General features: G+C 32.9%; 1 protein-coding gene across 2 annotated transcripts in view; it reads right to left on the minus strand.

The window, feature by feature from the left end:
• The window catches only part of LOC134708034 (mucin-5AC-like), a 221759-nt gene extending 206825 nt beyond the window's left edge, over positions 1-14934 (minus strand). For both annotated transcript variants that reach the window (XM_063568282.1, XM_063568281.1), the window contains exons 1-5: positions 14688-14934; positions 9171-9193; positions 8542-8628; positions 6068-6155; positions 5637-5758 (exon numbers count right to left, since the gene is read on the minus strand). In XM_063568282.1, coding sequence (XP_063424352.1) covers positions 5637-5758; positions 6068-6155; positions 8542-8628; positions 9171-9193; positions 14688-14758 — 391 coding nt within the window. In that variant the 5' untranslated portion in view covers positions 14759-14934. The remainder of the gene's footprint in view (positions 1-5636; positions 5759-6067; positions 6156-8541; positions 8629-9170; positions 9194-14687) is intronic.
• Positions 14935-21919: the final 6985 nt, after the last annotated feature.

Below are 21919 nucleotides of genomic sequence, written 5' to 3' on the forward strand. Positions count from 1 at the left end.
GGCCACTAGTACTTTTAGGTATTTTATGGTGCAGTGAATGCAAAATTCTCAAAAATTCTCAAAAATTCATTTTCATCTGTATGTAAAATTATTTCATATTTTTCTACGCCTGATTCATCACGCAGTTTGAGAAAGTATGTTTAGTTGATGTTGTATTTTTTATCCAATCACAATGTTTAGATACATTTACCTAAGTAGGGTACACAAAAGAGCAACCTAAGTTCTGGAAAGCAAATACTACCGTGCCACCTGTAGGGATGACGCGCTGCCAATTTAGCAGTCTAGAAAACCGATAAATTTACCCACATGAGCACCATAATACGATCCTTAACTTTTAAGCCAGTTGTATTTCAAATAACAAATATATACTAGGTTAGCTAATGAGTATCAGTTTATGGACTTTGTGTACTGGTCTGCATTTAGATTTTAGCCAACTTAAAACTATTGTTTGATCGGTTGTCAGGAGGAATTTTCGAAAATTCATTAGCCTTTAAAACAAGTTGCTTTTTTTTAAAGTCAATACGTGAACCTTAGAACTTTGTTTTATGCTTATTACTATTTCAACTGAATTGTAAATTAAATCTCGATATTTTCATTACCATGTGTGTTGATAGTCAGAGATTACTCTGACGTCCGACGGCTGTTTTGCCAGACAAGCTTGGGCCGTGGCTTGTCTGGCAAAACAGAGAGTAGCTCGGACTAGTGTGTGGAGGAGGACATTTTCTTTTTATTTTAAATCAGGATAATACTGCCGGGCATGCTGAGAGTGTTGTTTTATTTAAAAATGTAAAGAAGGGAGATGAGAAATGTTTTTATTACAATAGTTCGTTTCTGGATGGTGTTGGCCTTCATTTTTACCAGTTTGAATAGTCAAACTATTACCAATGGGACACTTCTATGGTGTTTATTGGTAGAGGTAATATTACACCTAGATTCCCTTCAACACGGATTCTTGGCTCACACCGAACAGCCAGCTATAAAGGGTCCCAAACATTACTAGTGTAATATATTAACTACCCCTTTACAACGGGGACACTTGTAGGCAGGGTACCATGCGTCTAAGAGCATATACAATGAATAATGTACAATTACCTTAAATAAAATACGCATAGGACAATATCAAAGTTAAAAATTAATTCTCTTTTAAAACAAGTCAACATTCATGTAAAACATATCAACATTATATATAAAATCTCAACATTTAGAGATCATATCAATTAAGTTGCACACGTACATCACAGTTAGCTTAATCTTCTAAAATTGAAGATCTGTAAGTGTACATTTCACTCAACATCTTTTTACTAAAAGTGTCAACATGTTTACAAACATTTGGATCAACCTTATAAAAATATTCACCGAGCAGTATGTTTATTTTTTCGTAGGACGGTAACTCTGTGAAGCAAAAGTCGGGGAAGTTAGTACTTAGGTACTCATTTATATCGGCAAAATACTTACTTCGTTTATATATAGGAGAATAATATTCAGAACATTCGTTCTCGAAATGTTCCATGGACTCCTCAGATTTGCATGAACATTTGACAAATGGTTGTCTCGGACATATTCATTCTATACAAAACTTGATTTATGGGTAGAAATGTGTTCTTGCTAACAATTTTAACCTTAAATCGAGCAAGTTTGACAAATAAGGCTTTCTACCAGACGCAAGGTTGAATTTGGAGAACGCATTAAGACTGCTTTTATTTCTTATAACTTGAAATTGTCTTTCACGAACAAACCTTCCAAAAAAACTGTTTGAAAATATTCAGGTCAACATTTGAGTTGTAAAAATTATCAGGACCAACAGAATTAAACACATTTTTTATATACTGGGGATATCCCCATCCTCGATGTAGCGTTAAGCCCTTTAGCTCGTCATATATTATTCGACATAATTCTATTCTTATCTAGGTCATGAAATCTAGCAAATTAAGACATCTTTTGTCTATCTGGGAAATCATTTATCGGTTCCCAACCCAAATCTACGAACAGAGTAGACTTAGGGATATTCATATTAGTACTTAAAATGAATTTCGCCGATTTATATTGCCAAGTTTCAAGAATTTGTTTGCTTGAAGCTGACGACGACAGCCATACAGCACAACCGTGTGCGATAGATGGCCGTATTACCGAGTTCCAGAGGGCATGCGATTAAAAGATCCGTGCTCATTATCAACTTCGAAATGTTCCATGGACTCCTCAGATTTGCATGAACATTTGACAAATGGTTGTCTCGGACATATTCATTCTATACAAAACTTGATTTATGGGTAGAAATGTGTTCTTGCTAACAATTTTAACCTTAAATCGAGCAAGTTTGACAAATAAGGCTTTCTACCAGACGCAAGGTTGAATTTGGAGAACGCATTAAGACTGCTTTTATTTCTTATAACTTGAAATTGTCTTTCACGAACAAACCTTCCAAAAAAACTGTTTGAAAATATTCAGGTCAACATTTGAGTTGTAAAAATTATCAGGACCAACAGAATTAAACACATTTTTTATATACTGGGGATATCCCCATCCTCGATGTAGCGTTAAGCCCTTTAGCTCGTCATATATTATTCGACATAATTCTATTCTTATCTAGGTCATGAAATCTAGCAAATTAAGACATCTTTTGTCTATCTGGGAAATCATTTATCGGTTCCCAACCCAAATCTACGAACAGAGTAGACTTAGGGATATTCATATTAGTACTTAAAATGAATTTCGCCGATTTATATTGCCAAGTTTCAAGAATTTGTTTGCTTGAAGCTGACGACGACAGCCATACAGCACAACCGTGTGCCATAGATGGCCGTATTACCGAGTTCCAGAGGGCATGCGATTAAAAGATCCGTGCTCATTATCAACTTTGTAATATAATTGAGCTTGCGCTCGAAGTTATCTTTTAAGTAACAATTGATATGGTAGGCAAAAGTCAATGAACGGGTAAAATAAATACCGAGATATTTGTATTCATTGGCTTCCTCAAGGAGCAGGTGCCTAATTGCCACTTCTTATCTTTATCTAAACGCTTGCTTATTATCGTAACCTTGGATTTGTTTTGGTTAAATTTTAGATTTCACTTTGAAGCAAAATTAGCTGTTATATCAAGCAAACGATATAGTTCCGCCTTGGACTTCCCGATAAGGACTACACCATCAGCAAATAAAAGGCAATTCACTAGTTGTGAGGATAGTTCGGCACCAAAATTATTGGCTACGAGCATACTTACGAGGTCATTCATTAGAACAGAGAAAAGAGCCGGAGACAAGACACAACCTTGTTTCAAGCCAAGTTCGTGATCGAAGAAGTCTGTTTCACAATCACCAAACAAAACTTTGTTTGATACATTACTGTAAAGTGATTTCAGCAGTTTCCAACACTTACCTTGAATGCCAGTTTTCCACAAAAAAAATAGTAAAGGTCATCACGCCAGACTCTATCGGAAGCTTTTGATAGGTCTAGAAAAGCTAAAAACGTTTTATATTTTTTAGCTTTTCGAATAGAACAAATACATTGTAGAGTAAAAGATATGATCCTCTGTTCTATTTTTTCAAATGCCCCCTGAACCTCGCCTAAAATATTATTTTCTTCCAAGTAGGTCATTACAGATTCCTCCAAAATTTTCGAATATACCTTGTTCACATTTGACGTTAAAGTAATCCCCCTATAGTTATCAATATCATAGACAGACCCAGCTTTGAGTAGGGGTTTGATGATGCCAGTTTGCCAATCATCAGGTACAGCTTCAAGGTCAGTAATAATGGTGAAGAGATCAACGAGTGAATCCACAAGTGCATCGCCACCAAATTTTAAAAATTCATTGGGAATCTCGTCAATACCACTAGCTTTGTACGACTGAAGATTTCTTATAATTTTATCTATCTGCTCTCTGTCAATTTTTACTGAGATATGCGAGTCGGGAAAAACCTCATGTTTTTCTACACTCGAAAGAAAATCCTTAACTTCATTTTGCATATTAAGCTTTAAAGAAGAATCTCTGCTGAAAGAGTTAAAATGGTTACTCAAAACAGCATTTATGTCTTTTTCGTTCGTAAAAATTTCGGACTTATTCTTTGGGTTCAAAGCTATTCGAACACACCTACTATGTTTTTGTGATTCATTAGAAAGTTATTTCACTTGACCCCGATATTATTTCATTTTTAGTACTGTGAATTTTCGGTGTTAAAAAGTCAACATGTAGACTTGAAATATAAAAATATATCTCAGAATCTGAGTGTAAAAGCATTGATCGTCGAAGTACATTTTGTATTACCGCGCTTCATTCTAAATATGTGCGCACTTGGTCAACGCTTCAAAAGTTAAATTAGCGGCGAACTTGATTCACAAGGACTCTACAGTACTATATCTTGGAATACGCATTGTATCATATGTGCTTTGTCCAATAAAATATTTGAATTTGAATATAAAAACGGAGCATACTACAATATGTATCGTTTCACCGAGGGTGAGAAACAAAATTTGAATCCACAGTCAACAAGCTCATACATGTACACATGTAATGATGTATATGGAGCCAATTGCGTTATTTAGAATGATTTTCTCCCGTTTTATGATATAAACATTTTCCTGGGTGGGATAAAAAAAAAGAAAAAACTGCAATAAAAAGGCAGTACCAATGTATCAACGAACTTGAACGAAGTAACAAATCAACGACCAGTTCAATAAGAAAAACCGTCAGACTCGATATTTGATGAAAATAAAATGTGTAATGAAATTTTTCTTCCTACCCCTCCTAAAAAAACAACCACAAACAACCCCTCCCCCCAAAGAAAAACAACAACTAAAAGGCAGCTTCCTTTGTTATCAAGTGGTGATGGAGAAGTGGGTACATACATTCAGTGCGGACCATATTACTTGAATTATGTGCCAATAAATTAAAAGTGGACATTCTGAAAAAGAAAAATGGCATCGCAGGAACAATTATGCCAAGTTTGGGCATGGTCCTCTTTCCTGAGTATGCATGGTCGGCCCTGAGTCGGAATAATGTGGTTGATATGTATTATTGCGGACAGATAACTTTTAAAATGGAACGTCAAAAATCGGTATGTCGGTCTTGTGCAATGCAGTATAGAATATTCATATATATGTAACTATGTTTCCTTCATCTGAATTTAGCTTGCCATTTTAAGATAAATATCCTACATTCATTTTGGACGAGAAAATGAACGCTCAAAGGCTGCGATGGCAGTTTTAAAAATTATATGGGTTGTCCGTCATTACTCCTGCATCTAAATAGCTTTCGTTTATACCCAGTTTATTAAGATGCCTTTTTCAGTCGGAAAAGATAACGGACAAAACTACGATTGTTAAAACAGAAATGAATTCTTGTCGAACCTGCCATAGGTGACCTTAAAATTATACAGTGATGCATGGGTACTTTGTGGATGCACCCAAAACAAAAACCTGGGACAAAAACTCACACAAAATTGCGGAGACTTGTGCAGGATTTGTAAACAGAAGAGGTCGCCATGAATAATTACATATAGTTTCGCCTCTACTGTTAAAATATTCACCAGGAAAAGTGATATCGTGTCAGACTGAGTGATATGTCATAGAAATATACAGTCAAAGCATTTTGACTGCTCAAATAGAACCAGTGCAGTATAACTGAGACTTCTATAACTTACGAACTACTGGTTCAAACTGGTTACCACCGAAAAAGTTGCCAGTCATGCTATCGCAATCTTTTTGTTTAGACCTATCACCATCTCTGAACTGGTATCCAGCATCAGCATTAGCTATGCAATGGCTGTAAATATAATAAACACAAAGATTCTACATGCCGTCAACACTTTTATAGACACACAGGCACATATAAAGTTATATATATTGATCATATATATATATACATATAATAATACTGTTCCAAGAGACGCGTCAGTAAATTAAAGCTAATTTCCAAACTAACTTTTTAATTAAAAAAAAATAAAGCTATCTTCCAAGCTAACTTTTTGAATTTAAATGTTCACGAGCGTGTAATTCAGTATAAGAAAAGTCTGTTGACGAAACACGTCACACTGCAATGTAATTGTACATAGTTATGATATTATATACTTACTAAAATGGACTGCTGTCACTTGCAGATATACAATTTACTTGAGTGTTAACAGGTGCTTGGATAGGTTTACATTTGTCTGATGTACCTCCTAATCAATAAACATTTTTAAAGTGTTAATTCTTCTTTAAATAAAAGAGAAATAAATTATTGAAAAGTGATGCACAATAAGATGAATTGAACCAAGGAATATATTGAACAATGTACAGAAATAACATTTGTTTTTGTTTATTCTGATGGCAAATACATAATTGTATAAAACATTTTATTGTATTTATTCTAATGGCAAATACAAAATTGTATAAAACATTTTATTGTAAGCGACTACATATATAGTATGGAGTGCGCGCAGAAAAAGTTGTCAAACCCCATCACCCAAACAAAGTTCGATTTATATTTTTAATATCAATATACGTGAAGATTTGTTATCCTTTTCAGTCACAATTTACTAAATTGTAACTTGAAAAGAGAGGATGTGAAAACAAAGCCCACATTGCACCCCTTGTTCCGTCGCTTCTGTTTTAAGGTAGTATACTGAGAAAACACTTAATGAGTAGTATAAGTAATAAAATTGAGAATGGAAATGGGGAATGTGTCAAAGAGACAACAACCCGACCATAGAGAAGACAACAGTAAGTCTTTTCCAAAGGACGGATAATGTAACCAATCCAATCGTGTAATTTGTGTTAACATAGTCCATTACTGCATGGACTAGTCTAGTGAATGAATGAATGAATGATTTATTATAGTGCAACCTGTATATATACGCTGCCAGATAGGCTTACGATGCACTGACAAATTAAAGTTCAAAATTGTTTAGTAATGAACTCAAGTTTTGGTGTTAACTAAGCAAACTCTCTTATGAATATTTTAGTAATAATCATATCTTTACAAAATCAGACACCATGAATAATTAAATTAATATAGCAATTATATCATGCTATCAAAAAAGCTAGTTTTGAGGAGTACTTACAATCCAGTTTTCCGGTTCTAAGTACATCTTGAATCGAAAAAAATATGGTCTGTATGGAGGAATTTGAATTTTAAAATTATGACTAATAGCCAGATATTTGTACAGCTATTTTTGTCTTATTAAGAAACTCAATCGTATGTTTGAGCGATAAGAATTCCAAGCTATCAGGATTACACATTTCAAAAGTATCAATTGTAGTATTTAAAGGGTGGAAATTATATAAATGAAAATAGTCATTGACGAGAAACTTGGTAGGGGATAACAGGACTGTCGATATTCTTTCATCATCCAAAAGTTTTTGGAACTAACAGTCATTTTAATCTTTCTTTAATTATTAATCATCTAAAGTCGATAAAACGCATTGATACAATTTAACCAATCTTCAATTTGTTTACTGATAACAAACAATTTGGAAAACTTCGAACTATGTGTCTTAATAAATATCATATCACACCCCATGCAAAGCCAAAATCACGAAATTAACTTACAGCCAAAAAAAAACCAAATCTATCGTAATAGTAAAGATGGTGACAATATTGTCTATGGTCCAATACTATACAGTAAAACAAACATGCATAGTTTATGTACTAGTACTTTTGTTTAAATTGGACTTAAGCAGATTGACGGAACTAATGTCTCAGCGAGAGAAAGCAAGTGCTACCGAGAAACGGGAGTGGTTTTACGTAATATGTGCATTTTATTGTCATTATTTAAATCCTCAATAATTCACCTTCAAATAAATTTATATATGCAACATTTAAAATTGAAAAAGTCTTTAGAAACTTATAAGATAAAGTATTGCTCTTATCCTTTTTAATACGATTTTGTCACATACCCGACAATACTTTTCTACTTTATAAAAACATTTTAATACTATGTTAAACAGAATTTAAACAGTATTATGTAATATTTTTTACAGATTTGTGTCAGACCTGAACTAGATGCACCTGTTTTTAAAATCCAATCAGTAATAAACAAAATTAAACATGGCTTTATTCAAAAATAAATGCTAACTATGGTACAGATTTGTACATGTGATAGGGATAAATAGGTATAGTTACTGTTGTAAAGCAAAATATCGTCCTATGAATTATTGTCGACAATAGTTCATGTTTATTCATCATGACATTTAGTCCAAATGAGTGGAAAATGTCAATTTTAAAAAGGACAACATTTTGTATGAAATTTGTACGAAACTTTGTCTTATTAGGCAAAGATGATATTTGACTTCGATCATTGAAATATATGTGTATTTGAAATTAGTTGTTGAAAAAAAACAAATATCCGACAGCGATTAAATTCTCAACTTTTTACAGAGAATTAACCCGAATGAATGATACCAACATTGTAAACTGTGAACGTTGCATTGAAGACCGTACATTTGAAAATAGACATAAAGTTCTGTCATTGATAAAATACGACGTTTGTGTGTAATAATATATTTTCATTTTTTTGCGGTTACTAATTTGTTGAAAATTCTCAATTTTATAAAAATAAAACCGACCTGTTCCTCCATTGCCGAATGGATCAAGACCACCACCGCCTCCTCCTCCAAATGGATCACCCCCGCCACCACCAAATGGATCTGGGACTGAAAAAGATTAAATCTAAATTTTTTACTTCTGAACTTGCGGATTTTCCACATGTTTTAAATGTACAATAGTTAAATGCAAATGATTTTCATAGTAACCGGTAAATTTTAGTAAACAGTTCGACATTGCGTTTTGTATTAACTTCATGTATAATATTATAGATATTTTACACTAGAATAAAACATATTTTCGCAATCACTTGAATTTCAAAACATAAAAATAAATATCATTTTTATATATTGCGTAGTGCAGAGTTATATTTTTTAACTAAGCGCACTAGATCCGTTCATTTAATTGTTCGGTAACTTCTACATCCTTCTAAGGTACACATTACATGTAGAAACGCACTCTTCACTCGATGACACTATTTGTATATACTAGTTTATGCAGCAGATAATATTGTAGGACTTCAAAGTAAGCAAATTGTTTCAATAGACCTGAAGTCACCCGTGGCACCAGTCATTTTCCATTATAAATAAAATTCCTTTTACAAAATAACTATATCTTTGCAGGAATATAAACAAAAATGTGATTTACTTACGCTGTCTTTTGTGTCTTTCTTCCCTAAAATGGTAAAATCTTTTTTAAATGTTTCGAAATTTTCAAATTGATTAATAAGACAATCATCAACAAATACATTATGACAATTAAACTAATATCTTTTCATATTTGTTTCACACTTTGAAATTTGTGCAAATCGTGTCATAGACTTGAAAATAGTTGTAAAGGAAGATTGGTTGCACAATGTGAATAAAAACATAAGGATAAAATTGAGAATGGAAATGGGGAAGGAGTTTACGTCAATGAGACATCATTATGAATACGCGGAAAAAAGATTTTTATACAGTTTTCAACAACCGACAGGTGCCTTTACAGTTTGTGTCAAACTCTAGATTTAAATCGTCCGGGAAAAGTAGGCGGAAGATACCAAAGAGACATAAACTCGTAAGTTGATAATGAGTCTGCAAAACACAAACTAAATGACTTTTAGTAGACTAAGCAACGTGAACCCCACAAAAACCGGATTGATCTCAGGTGCTTCGGATCCATGGGATCTTACTTCCAGTGTGACATCCATCGTGTTGCTCGTGCAAGTACACATTTGGTAATAAGACTATAAAGTCTAATTTTTACTGAGATGACGGCGAACTTTGATACGCACCAGTTAGTCTGTTGATCATTAAAATAAACCTGTTTTAAAAGATTACCAATTTTCCACTTTAATGTTATGTCTATGAATATTGTTTTATCGGCATAACTATTGTTTTGGTTATCAGTAAATCAAAACATTACCAGATATTATCGCTAGACACTAGTTATTACTCATGGTATTACATCATTTGGTTTTTTATTGTGGCATTGCACATGTTTTTTCTCTGACTGTTACATGTATTCGATAATTCGATGTGCACTGGATTTAACTATTGGTCCACCGTGTATAGATGAAACTGTGTTTTTTTTAATAGTTTGATCTTATATTCCGCTGTAGATAAACTTATCATAAATACCAGGGTAAGATTTTGTATATACGCCAGAGGTAAACCACTATGCAATGTAAACCATCTATTGAACTATTTAAGGAATCTGGAATTATTCCTGTTACTAAGAGAATATTTTACCACAAATCTTTATTAATGTATAAATCAAAACACCAGCTGACACCAAAATATTTATCCTATCTTATTGTGCCTACAAGTAGTAAACAATCGTACAATACTCGACTTTCATCATCGGATAATTTTATTGTCCCTTAATCAAATACAGAATTATACAAATCAAGTTTTTCTTTTAGTGGTCCAAAAGTGTGGAATTGAAAAATCGAAAAGTATATATCTGCATTCAAAAACTCTAACAAGTCACTTTATTTTTAAAAGTGTTAAATTTATAAGTTTAATGCATACCATAGGTGTTTTTGTTGTTGTTGTTATATTACTTTATATACGTCTATTGTTTACATGTGTGTAAAAGTAGATTAATTATGTTTTATTCATATGGTTAACATTGTATATAGAGAGCCTTATTGAAAATTGGTTAAATCTAAATGAGTTACTCTCTTTAAATAAAGATATTATTATTATTATTATTATTATTGTTATATCCACTGTCAATCCCACAAATGAAATTTAGGGAATTTGTTTTTTTTGTTGTGGACTACTTCTTATCAGTTCAAAACACAATATCGACTTGCAAACCTTGCGCTTGCACAAACTTAATTATCGCTGGGTGCTGGGTTTCACTATGTCGTATTTGCAATGAAGTCAGGATTGCTACAAAACTAGCCATAATATATATATATCAATTATTAGACAACGGAAACCATAAACATACCTGAATCATAATGCGGCATCGTGCAGAGATTACACGTCAATTTTAATGCGGATACAGTGATAACCATAAATTAGTAAAAAAAAAGCTCTATGCTACGCGCATTCGTGAATCAATGTGTTGTTCGGTCATTTGTTGAATATTTTTCTCTATTTGAATTCTTCGATTAGTTATTCTATAAATATTCAACTCGTGACCGAACACCACTGATGATAATCTCATGCACAACGCGCATTCGTGAATTAATGTATTGTTACGTTTCTAATACTAATAATCATCTAAAGCCTACATTTCAGTACTTTTACAGCTAATTTCCTAATGCATGTAAAGCAAACTTTGATTGGCTTGCCTGCTTTGTTTGTATAATTGTTTATACAAGCTTGCATGGTAAATAAGATTGACATCTTGAAACAATATATATAGGCATACTGTATACATAATATTTGAATTTAATTGGGTGTTATCCTAATGATTGTAAAATATAAAACAAAGCAGGGAAGCTAACTAATGTCTTGCTTTACATGCTTTTGTTACTAGCTGTAAATCAAGTTATCAAAAATTTGTTTTCATGTTACTCATGATAGACAATCACTGACGAGGTCACTCTCTGATGCATGAATGGCGCATGTGTGATAAAGTTTTTGAACTACTAGTATCTTCCTTTTTCAATTTCGAACAGTGGAGAAAAAAGGCCTCATGAAAAAAGTAAAAAAGAAGAAGATAAAGATAAAATAACAGAAATGAAAAGAAAAGTATGGAACAAGAGTTGGAAGTCAGAATCAAGGGCGGCATAAAAGATCATCAATGTTCTAGACCATAGGTCATAGCATATGCCTAATTTTACAACGAATCGAGTTTATTCGACTTTAGTTTGTACACTAAAGAGATTTATCCTGCCGAACTGACTTTACATAAAGCTAATTATAACAATAAACACTGCCCTTTCTTGGATCTTCATATCTGTATCTTGCACGGGAAGCTTAATATCAAACTTTATGATAACTGAAAGAGATGATTTTGCATTTCCTATTGTTAATTATCCATGTTTAGATAGTGATGTTCCCTTGTAACAATCCTCTGGTGAGTATGTATCTCAACTGGTTCGATTTGGTCGTGTATGTAACAACATATTTGATTTCAACAAAAGAAATACCTGTATTACTGAAAAGTTATAACACCGGGGTTTTCGATATCACAATCTGGTCAAAACATTAACACAATTTTATCGTAGATGTAAATCAACATGCAGACATCTTATACATTCAGGCATTTCACATCCATTATTTAATGGTAATATTCTTTACAAAGCACAAAAAAATGTCGGCATTCACCTCAAGAACTAACCAAACCTTTAAATAGACTTATTCGGAAAGTATATAGTAACGATACCGTGGTAGATTGCATATTTTGGTATTAATATTGATTCAATCATTGGGTCTTTGCATCGAAACACTCTTATTCTAAAACCAGTTATTTGCATGATACGGGTTATGTTTTTCTCGTATGTTTTATGATTGTGTGATACTAAGCACCATACGGGAGGGATTGTACTGCATTTTCATATGATGAAGACATAATCTTTCAATCAGTTTGATTGAGGCCTTGAGATACCATGTCAGTAACTGCTAGTTGTCCTTTGTTTGTTTAATTATGTATCATTGTCATTTTGTTTAGTTTCTTTTGTTACCGGCTATTCTAATTTTTGTCAGTCCCAATTCCATTTGTTGGTGGCGGAGGTGATCCTTTCGGAGGAGGGGGCGGTGCTGACATCGGACTCAGACTTTTTTTAAGGGCGTACGACGATACAGTTTTGATCCCATATTGAAATTTTGCTGACAATTTGCATAAAGGTTTGATTTGGCCTGACTAAATCAAATATGTAATAAAAAAAATACCTTCATGTGCTACTTTTTTGAGAAAAATGAGGTCGACATTTTATATATTTGCTCAAAATTCGGATTTGTGGACGTATTTTTGTTTGAAAAAATAAACACAAAGCGTTTTTTTGTTAAATTGTTTGTAAATTATGTTTTATATAAATGTACTTTAAAATTGTGCAATTGTTTTTTCAAATAACTCATATTTATCAAATGCTCACGAATGTAAAACAAAAAAACATAATTTTTTGCTGTATATTTATCAAATTTAAAAACTTGCACTATTGACGTTTCCATGAAAATTGGCACACATAATCTTTACACCTAGTCAAACCAAATGGCATTTAAAAAAAATAAGGGTCCAGGACCTCGTTTTCAAGTTAGATTAGCTGAGTTGAATTGTGCGTATGTGTTCCTTTATTCTACATTGGCTAGAGGTAAAGGTGGGAGTTGAAATCGCACAAAACATGTTCAACCCTGCCGCATCTTGCGCCTGTCCCAGGTCAAGAGCCTCTGGCCTTTATAAGACTTTGTATGTTTTTTTAATTTTAGTTGATTTATTTTAGTTGATTTATATATGTTTTGGAGTTTAGTATGACGCCATTGTTATACAATTTTATTTAAGGCCATATGGGCCAGCTGAGGACTACCTCCGGGTGCGTGATTTTCTCGCTGCGTTGAAGACCCATTGGTTGTCTGCTCTTTGGTCGGGTTGTTGTCTCTTTAACATATTCCCCATTTCCATTCTCAATTTTAAATCAAAATTTGATAGAATTTAAAAGTATTTAAAGGGCCGCCAACACCATTTTCGTATGGAAACAAACACTTAAATCATCTGACAACCACCTACTAGTGCCTCGTTCCATATGGACAGACACGGTTTAATGTATGTACCCCATTATTATAAGTGAAATAGAAAACCATACAGTGTTAAGTATACAATAAATATCACCCGATATGATTATCAGAGTTAACATCTGAAATATTACAAATAAACAAAACACAACTCATAGTCAACCTAGACATTACTGTATAACAGAAAGTTCCAAGTTACTAAAAATTAGCTGCAAGTACTTTAACTGATAAAACATATAATTCACTCTAAAATCAAATCCTAACTTGAATCGATATACATGTAACAATTTCTTGAAAAGTGAAGAAAAAACATTATTCAATAGGGAAAAAATGTGAACAAAGATTAAAAAATTATGAAAGTTTGTGTTGTGCTCTTGCTGATTAGTAGATCGATATTAATCTCCCACTTAAGAATAAAATTATAAACACCTTAAAAACGGTTGGAAGGACAATTTTGAAACTTGTATAGTCTTTTGCTCTATGTGTATTGTAAAAAAATACTTCAACAACCATTTAACATTAAATACATGGCAGAAAAACAATACTTCCGAAAAAGTCTATTGCATTTTCTGAAAATACGTGCAGAGAAACACGTCAAGTAAAGCCTCCGTATAATGAGTTTTTGTATGATAATTTGAATTTGTGAGAAGAAAAAAAATAAAAGTCAAATAATGGCAAGGACCTTTTTACAGATGTTATCCTGGAAGATTAATTTTGTTGATATTTTCAAAAAATATAGCCAGGGTTACTAGTTTCGGAAGAATATATTATAAGGAAATATTATACTTATATCCCACAACTCCTTTAATTTTTTTCTATTGAAAGTTAAAAGTTTCAGGATATCAGAATAAGCAGACATAAGAAAAAAATAAGAAAAACAATAATGAACCAGGAAATTGAAAATTATAGAATTATCAAAAGTAACAAAGTCATTGAAATATCAAGTGTAAACTAAAAAAGACGATGAGTTTTTATATAAAAACAAGCCTACCAATACATACCTTGAATCTGCGGTGTATAAACTGATGACGAAAATAAATAGAAATGTAATGCTCTGTCTTTCCATAATCATTTCTTTTGCACAATATTGTTTGTTACACTATCGAAAATTTTCCATGCATGTGCTCCCAGTCCTTGTGTTTGTACAATCGTTTAATTATTTCGGTCTGGGAGTCTTCTTTGTAAAAAACCTAACTAAATGTAGTCGCAAATCACGAGGTATATATACCCAATGTCGTTCAATTAAGAGCCAACAATTTTGATAGGGTCATCACTAACTTGGCACATTACGCCGTGTCTCGGATAGAACCCGAGATAGCGAAACCAGGGGCTTTTGTTCCGATATATAGATATATCTCAATATGGAAACGTTTGACAGTTTCTTTAAAAGATAGCTATTAACCAAGAAAATAAATTGTTTTGTTATTCCACCTGCAAGATGAATTAAGGGAACTTCGCTTATGTGAGGATTTAATATAAAACTCAGTTAGTTTATATTTATATTGATGAGTTTGTCGAACATTGAATTTGAAATAATCAAACTTATCAGTAAATGAAAATAGCATTTGATTGAATGTTGCATACGCATACTCCGTTTTCGTTTATCATTAGTAAAAACAAATTATTTAAAGTTTTATCAAAATGACTTTTAGAAAGTGCACACGCCTTTTCAATGTAGTCACATAAGTTTCTTTCATTGCTTTTCACAATGTTATGTGAATGTAAGTTTGTTTGGCCATCGACATTTTAATTAACCAATTCCTTCTCAGCTCCGTGCTGCAAAGTTATTTCAAAGGCTTTTATATATAAGTCAAAAGTTAAAGCACGTTGGTTACTGGTTATTCATGCAAGATTCCGTTCGCCCTCACCCAGCTTTAAAGTGGCATTTCGAAGAGAACTTGTTACTCCCAATCTTCGAGATTAGTATGAACACCAACACATGTTTGCCTGTTGTAACAAAGATGCCATTAAACTAGCCATTTAGATAGAAGCACATTCCAATGAACAAGAGGATGCTAAGATTTGGTGACATGATTTGTTAATTCTCTGTGGGCCGCCTGGCCTGAAATGTGGATTTTTTATTACTTTTTTAGAACTTTTGTGTAGCATTTACATCATACCCCTACCTTAGTGTTGGCTATTGTGTTTGTCGATATGAACACACAACGGTTTGCGAGTACTTGGAGTTTGTTTTCAATCCTTAAAATGGTGGTTTTACTTTACCTTTCCGAAAAATTGTCACGATACGTCATATTTATATAAGATGGTTTTTGTATGACATTTAAATCAATTAGAAACTGCTTATAAGTAGATGACTATTTTGTACGTGAAAGTTTTAAGTAACATGTAGACTTTTTTATCTTTCATTATGTTTATTCGGATTTCTAACTTAAACGGTTGCACTAAATTACGTTTTGAAACAAGTTGCATAAAATTACTTATAAAACTACCTTTATATAAAATGAAATGGACTTTCCAGTATTTACAGGATACAAATGTGCGACTCATTTCTGTTTATTTAACGAACGATAAACGGACATATAAATGAACTACGATAATTTGACTTTTGTTCGAAATTGAATAGACGTCGATAACACTAAATCTAGAACAGGATAGATAAATGTTACTAGTAAATATTATCTGAAAATGTCCCTAATAACCTCAAGCTAGTAACACCACACGCAATAATTAAATTTAAGTGAAAGTTTTTAAAAGAGGTTATCTGTGACCGTTTTCGAAATGACAAAGAGCAAAAAGACGACATCTTAACTGTCAATTTATTATCAATTCGGTGGTGTCTTTTTATTGCCTCATTGACACATATATATCCCCTTTTATTGCATAGCAATAAAATATTTCCCACACAAAGTAACCAAAAGTTCAGTAGTTGTCGTTTGTTGATGTGGTTCATATAAGTTGTTTCTTGTTTCTCGTTTTTTGAATAGATTTTACCGTTGATTTTCCCGTTTGAATGGTTTTACACTAGTAGTTGGGCCCCTTTATAGCCTGCTTTTCGGTATGAGCCAAGGCTCTGTGTTTAAGACCTTACTTTGACCTATCATGATTTACTTTTACTAGAACACACCCGCGAAATCGTGGGCATATACAGCTTATGAACTGTTGTAGAATGATTTTTTGTAAAAGATATTATGACGTTACGCGCGATGTTCGTACATGTAAGCGTAACATAACGTCGCGAATATTTCGTAACGTTCAAACCAAAACTTCGACTGAAACGTTGGTTTTAAGCATGTGCGACATTCTTGTAAGACTCCGCAAAATCGACGTTGCGTTTTAACTACTTATCGAAAATTGACGTACTTTAGATTTTTGAAAAGTTAAGAAAAATAACATTTTAAAAAATAATAAAACTCTACCATTATAAGAGCTCTGATAAGCAAACAATTGATGAAAATTTGAGTTGAGTTCGATTTTACGTAAAAAAATGGCGGTGCGACAACCGTGTAAGCCTTTGAAAAATCGCTCATAAATTACCATATATCATTTTTCAGGATATTTGTCTTTAAATTCATAAAATTAAGCAAAATAACATTGATGTAGTTAATACAAATACTAACCTTTTTCCTTTGAGATAAATGTTTTTGACTCTCACTATTGGAATACCATTTTTTTTTCTCCCGTGGGACAGATTTGCCCTTGTAGTATGGAACACTTTATTTTTTCTATGACGTCATCAAAACGTCATAAAAAATGCATAAAAAAATGAAGGAACCTTTTTGTTAAATAATTGAAAAAAAACTTTTTTCAAAATATTAAATAATTTAGACGAAAATCACAGTTATGTGGTTACAATAAATGAAATATGTTACGCGGGACAGCCTTAAAATAGCCGTTTTTCAAAACTGAAGCTTGTCGCATGCAGCATAAAACATAGTTTCAACAAATATTTTTCTTTTTTATTTAAAAAAACACACTTTTGTTGAAAATGAGTACAATATCAATGAATATGATATCACAAAATAAAATATTTTGGACTTGCATCATGTCAACTACACCGATTTTCCAATGAGGTACGAACATCGCGCGTAACGTCTATGTATTGAGAATTACATAAAAGGTATCTCAAAGTTCGATATTTGTTTCCTTTCTGCTAAATTCAATTATATTCGTGTTTCTGGCCAAGGAACACAACTATTCTTCTCCTTTGCTACAAATTACAATGCTTCATTTGGTTAAAGCCAAATCAAATTAAAAATTTGCACCGTTTCAAACATGAAATAAATGTAACTGCTTATATATAGACCATTATTAGTCTAAAAAATATGCTTCTATGATAATCCATCAGTGCTTTTTTTTTTAGAGAGCCTTATAATATTAACATGCCAATGGTAGGATTTGAATCATGTATAAATAACAAATACCGACTAAGGCTAATTTGAGGGGTTGTCAATCGGAGGGGTCCTGATCGCGAAATCCCGGGCTTTAAACCATGAAATCCCAAGATGCAGATTTAAAGAAATTCATATCCCGAAATCGAAAAACAATTCCCGGATCCCGTGAGGGTCGATCCCCAAATCCCGAGCTTAAAAACTCCCGATCCCGACGCCCCGAAAAAGGTCCTGCCTCCCTCTAATCTCTATCTTACTTTCATTTTTGCCAAATCACTATTTTCAATTTTAACAATAAATAATATATAGAAGAATTGACAGAATACAGAGAGTCTCTATATATATTAAAGTAGTATAATCATAGTTTACATGTAGATAAACGCGAAAAATATTTGTCCTTTCTAAGGGATATAATGGTTGTGATTTTTGCGATCTAAACACCATGATATGGAGAATGCTCTACGATTGGTTGTACTTGTGTCACATGTTTTACTTATTTTAATTTAAATGCAACTGGTATGACCCCTTGAATAGTATAATGTTATAACATTTTAAAAAAACAGTAGTCAGAATACAGAGATTCTCTATATATTAAAGAAGTATAATCGTAGTTTACATGTAGATAAACGCTTTTAATATAAATGCAACTGGTATGACCCCTTGAATAGTATAATGTTATAACATTTAAAAAAAACAGTAGACAGAATACAGAGATTCTCTATATATTAAAGAAGTATAATCGTAGTTTACATGTAGATAAACGCGAAAAATAATTGTCCTCTCTAAGGAGGTATAACAGTTGTGGTTCTTGCGATCTAAACACCATGACATGGAGAACGCTCTGGTTGGCTTATCTATTTTTCTTTTTTTTGTTATCTATCATACGATTGGTTGCATTTGTGCAGGTTTCAAACAGGAAGTCTTATCTATGACTAAAAGTCAGTCTGATGACGGAATCATTTCCGGACTCCTTTTTTGTCATTTTTCTCCTAAAATCACTCAATCTGAATAATCATAAGAATGGATGACAAATGCGACTATGCATGTTACCTATAGGACACAGAGGCATGATGATTGATTTATTGTGGAAGGAAGAGAAGCGACACCCAAAATGAGGTCTTCTCGTTTAATAGTATAGATATGTATATATAAATTATGACTTATACCACATCTTTTTATATCTATTTGTCAAACGTCACCAGTGTCTGAGTAGAAAGTTGTCATATTCTTAAAACAGTCCATCGGATGGTACCAAGACATTGTTGATAAATATTCCATATCAATTTCACAAATAATGCATACTAATAAATAGTGGCTTTGTGCATCCCGTCATTGTGTTGTTTTATGATAAAATGTTTGTATTCTTGTCTTTCATTTTTTCTTATGTGATTTTTCATAAAATTCCGTACAAACAACGGTACATTGCCGGCTCATCTGCTTGTTCTACTAAATAATTGTCCATTAGATTGACTAAAATTCTGTCCACAGTTAAAGAGGGTCTTCAGATATACTGTGCAACTGTTTCTCACGTAGTGGTATTAACCATATGTTGATTCTTAAAAACTCTGAAGAACTTCTGGATAATTTTAAATCTCGGTCTTTTTCTGAAATTAGTTCTATTAAAACTTTTGATTTTTGGGATACGATTGCTTTCAAGCAACCTGTTGACTTATACCGGTGGCTCAGAGCAGTTGCCCTCAATTCAATCGTTTTATTCTAAGCATTAAGGAACATCTCAGACTCTTATGATTGTCTTGCTTTAAAAGGTAAAACCAAACAAAGGGATTGAACTTAATCAACTTTCCTATAAAAAAAATTTCATAATCTTCATGTTTGATAATTCCCTTGAATTATATGCGTGTTTTTAACAACACGGAACTCAGAATTAAGCAGTATTCATATTTAGTGTAAATATAAATTTATGAACACGTCAGAGGGAATTCCCAGTTTTGATAAGATGCGAGAGTTCTCTGAATTCCGATCGATAAATCTATTTCTGTCATATAAGAACTGAAGTGGGTTTTTCTTAATATATGTCTCCGTTATGAAACTGATGTTTTAGATTGTACTTCCATAAAGAAATAGAGAACCATCACTATAGGTCGTTTAGTAAACATTTAATATATCTTGCCTCAGGGTTTGTTTTAGAAATTATGCGCATGTGCATAGTTTTCTTGACTTTAAGGAGTTTTAGATTGAATGGTTGCTCTGGATTCCCCACTCAATTAATTGATTTATAACTCATGGGATCTTTTCTATGTATGTCTACTATTGAGGGTTATTGTTGTTGCATAATTATAAATCATAAGCATCATTTAAAGTAAAATAAATTTATTCCACTTCGTAGAATACCCCTTCAGGCGAAATGGAGTCTTCCATATTATCGTTTGGAGTTGTCTCCCTTCCGGAAGGTTCCTTCTGGTAATTCTGAATGAAAACAAGACGGCGAGTATTAGCTCGTTCTGTCAATAAACGTCGTACTATATTAAAAACGAATGCAATTTAAACCGATAAATGTGTACGGAAAGAAGCCATGATCACTGACCCAAAGGAATTTAAAGAGTTAGGAATGGGGTTCCTCCTAGAATTAACGTAGGAAAATAGGTGATAAGATACGAAGTGAAATACCTTCTCTCACTCTGAGTCCCAGTGACTGCTGTGGAAATAAAACTGATAGTACAAAAATAAAACACAATAGGCCTAATTACATTGTTTTTTACAGTTTTATCCGGGTTTGGCTATTTTGTAACTATTTTACATGTGCAGTTGAATTTGTTTGGAAAAAAATATTATCCAGCTACATGTAAACATGTGTCAATGAAACAACGGCAATCGTATCCCTCAGAATCTGCTCTTTGATTCAACCTTGTATACAACCATTCCCCATGTGAAATTGAAAAACCGTCTAAAAGAAATAATCCACAATGCTTTTTATCATAAAAATGGTAGCATACGCTATAAATTTATCACTTTGGGATACCATAAGGCATATTTTGTTAATAAGGAACAAAATGGTAAAACATACTACACAGAGGAACAAGTGATCAGTATGCTGGAGTTTCTTATTGACAACATATTTGTTGAATTTGGAGGTAGACTTTTTCCAAAAATTGTCGGCATTCCTATGGGAACGAACTGTGCGCCTATCCTTGCCGACCTCTTCTTGATTTCATATGAATCGGAGTTCCTTCAGACACTTGTCAAAAACAAAAAGATCAAAGAAGCCTGGTTATATAATTTCACTTTCAGATATATTGATGATGTTCTTTCCATTAACTTTTCTGATTGGGTTCCATTAGTATACCCACCAGAACTAGAAATTAAAGAGACCACATACACGGCTTCCTCCTCCTCATTTTTAGACTTATACCTCGAATTTGACATACACAGTCATCTCAGTACCAGAATCTATGACAAACGAGACGATTTTAATTTTGAAATTATCAATTTCCCCCACCTTAGTAGTAATATACCAACTTCACCTGCATATGGAATATACATTTCCCAACTTATTAGGTATTCAAGAGCTTGCAGCTCCTATTCAGACTTTGTAAAACGTCACCAGTGTCTGAGCAGAAAGTTGATGAACCAGGGATATGTCAAAGAACGTCTCGTCCTTTTTCTAACAAAGTTCATCGGAAGATACCCAGAACGTGTTAATAAATATTCCGTATCAATATAAAAAAGAAGATGTGGTATGATTGACAATGAGACAACTATCCACAATAGACCAAAATGACTCAAACATTAACAATTATAGGTCACCGTACGGCCTTCAACAATGAGCAAAGCCCATACCGCATATAGTCAGATATAAAAGGCCCCAAATAAGACAACGTAAAACAATTCAAGCGAGAAAACTAACGGCCTTATTTGTGTAAAAA

This window comes from Mytilus trossulus, chromosome 2 (genome assembly GCF_036588685.1).
Source record: "Mytilus trossulus isolate FHL-02 chromosome 2, PNRI_Mtr1.1.1.hap1, whole genome shotgun sequence".
Lineage (NCBI taxonomy): Eukaryota > Metazoa > Mollusca > Bivalvia > Mytilida > Mytilidae > Mytilus > Mytilus trossulus.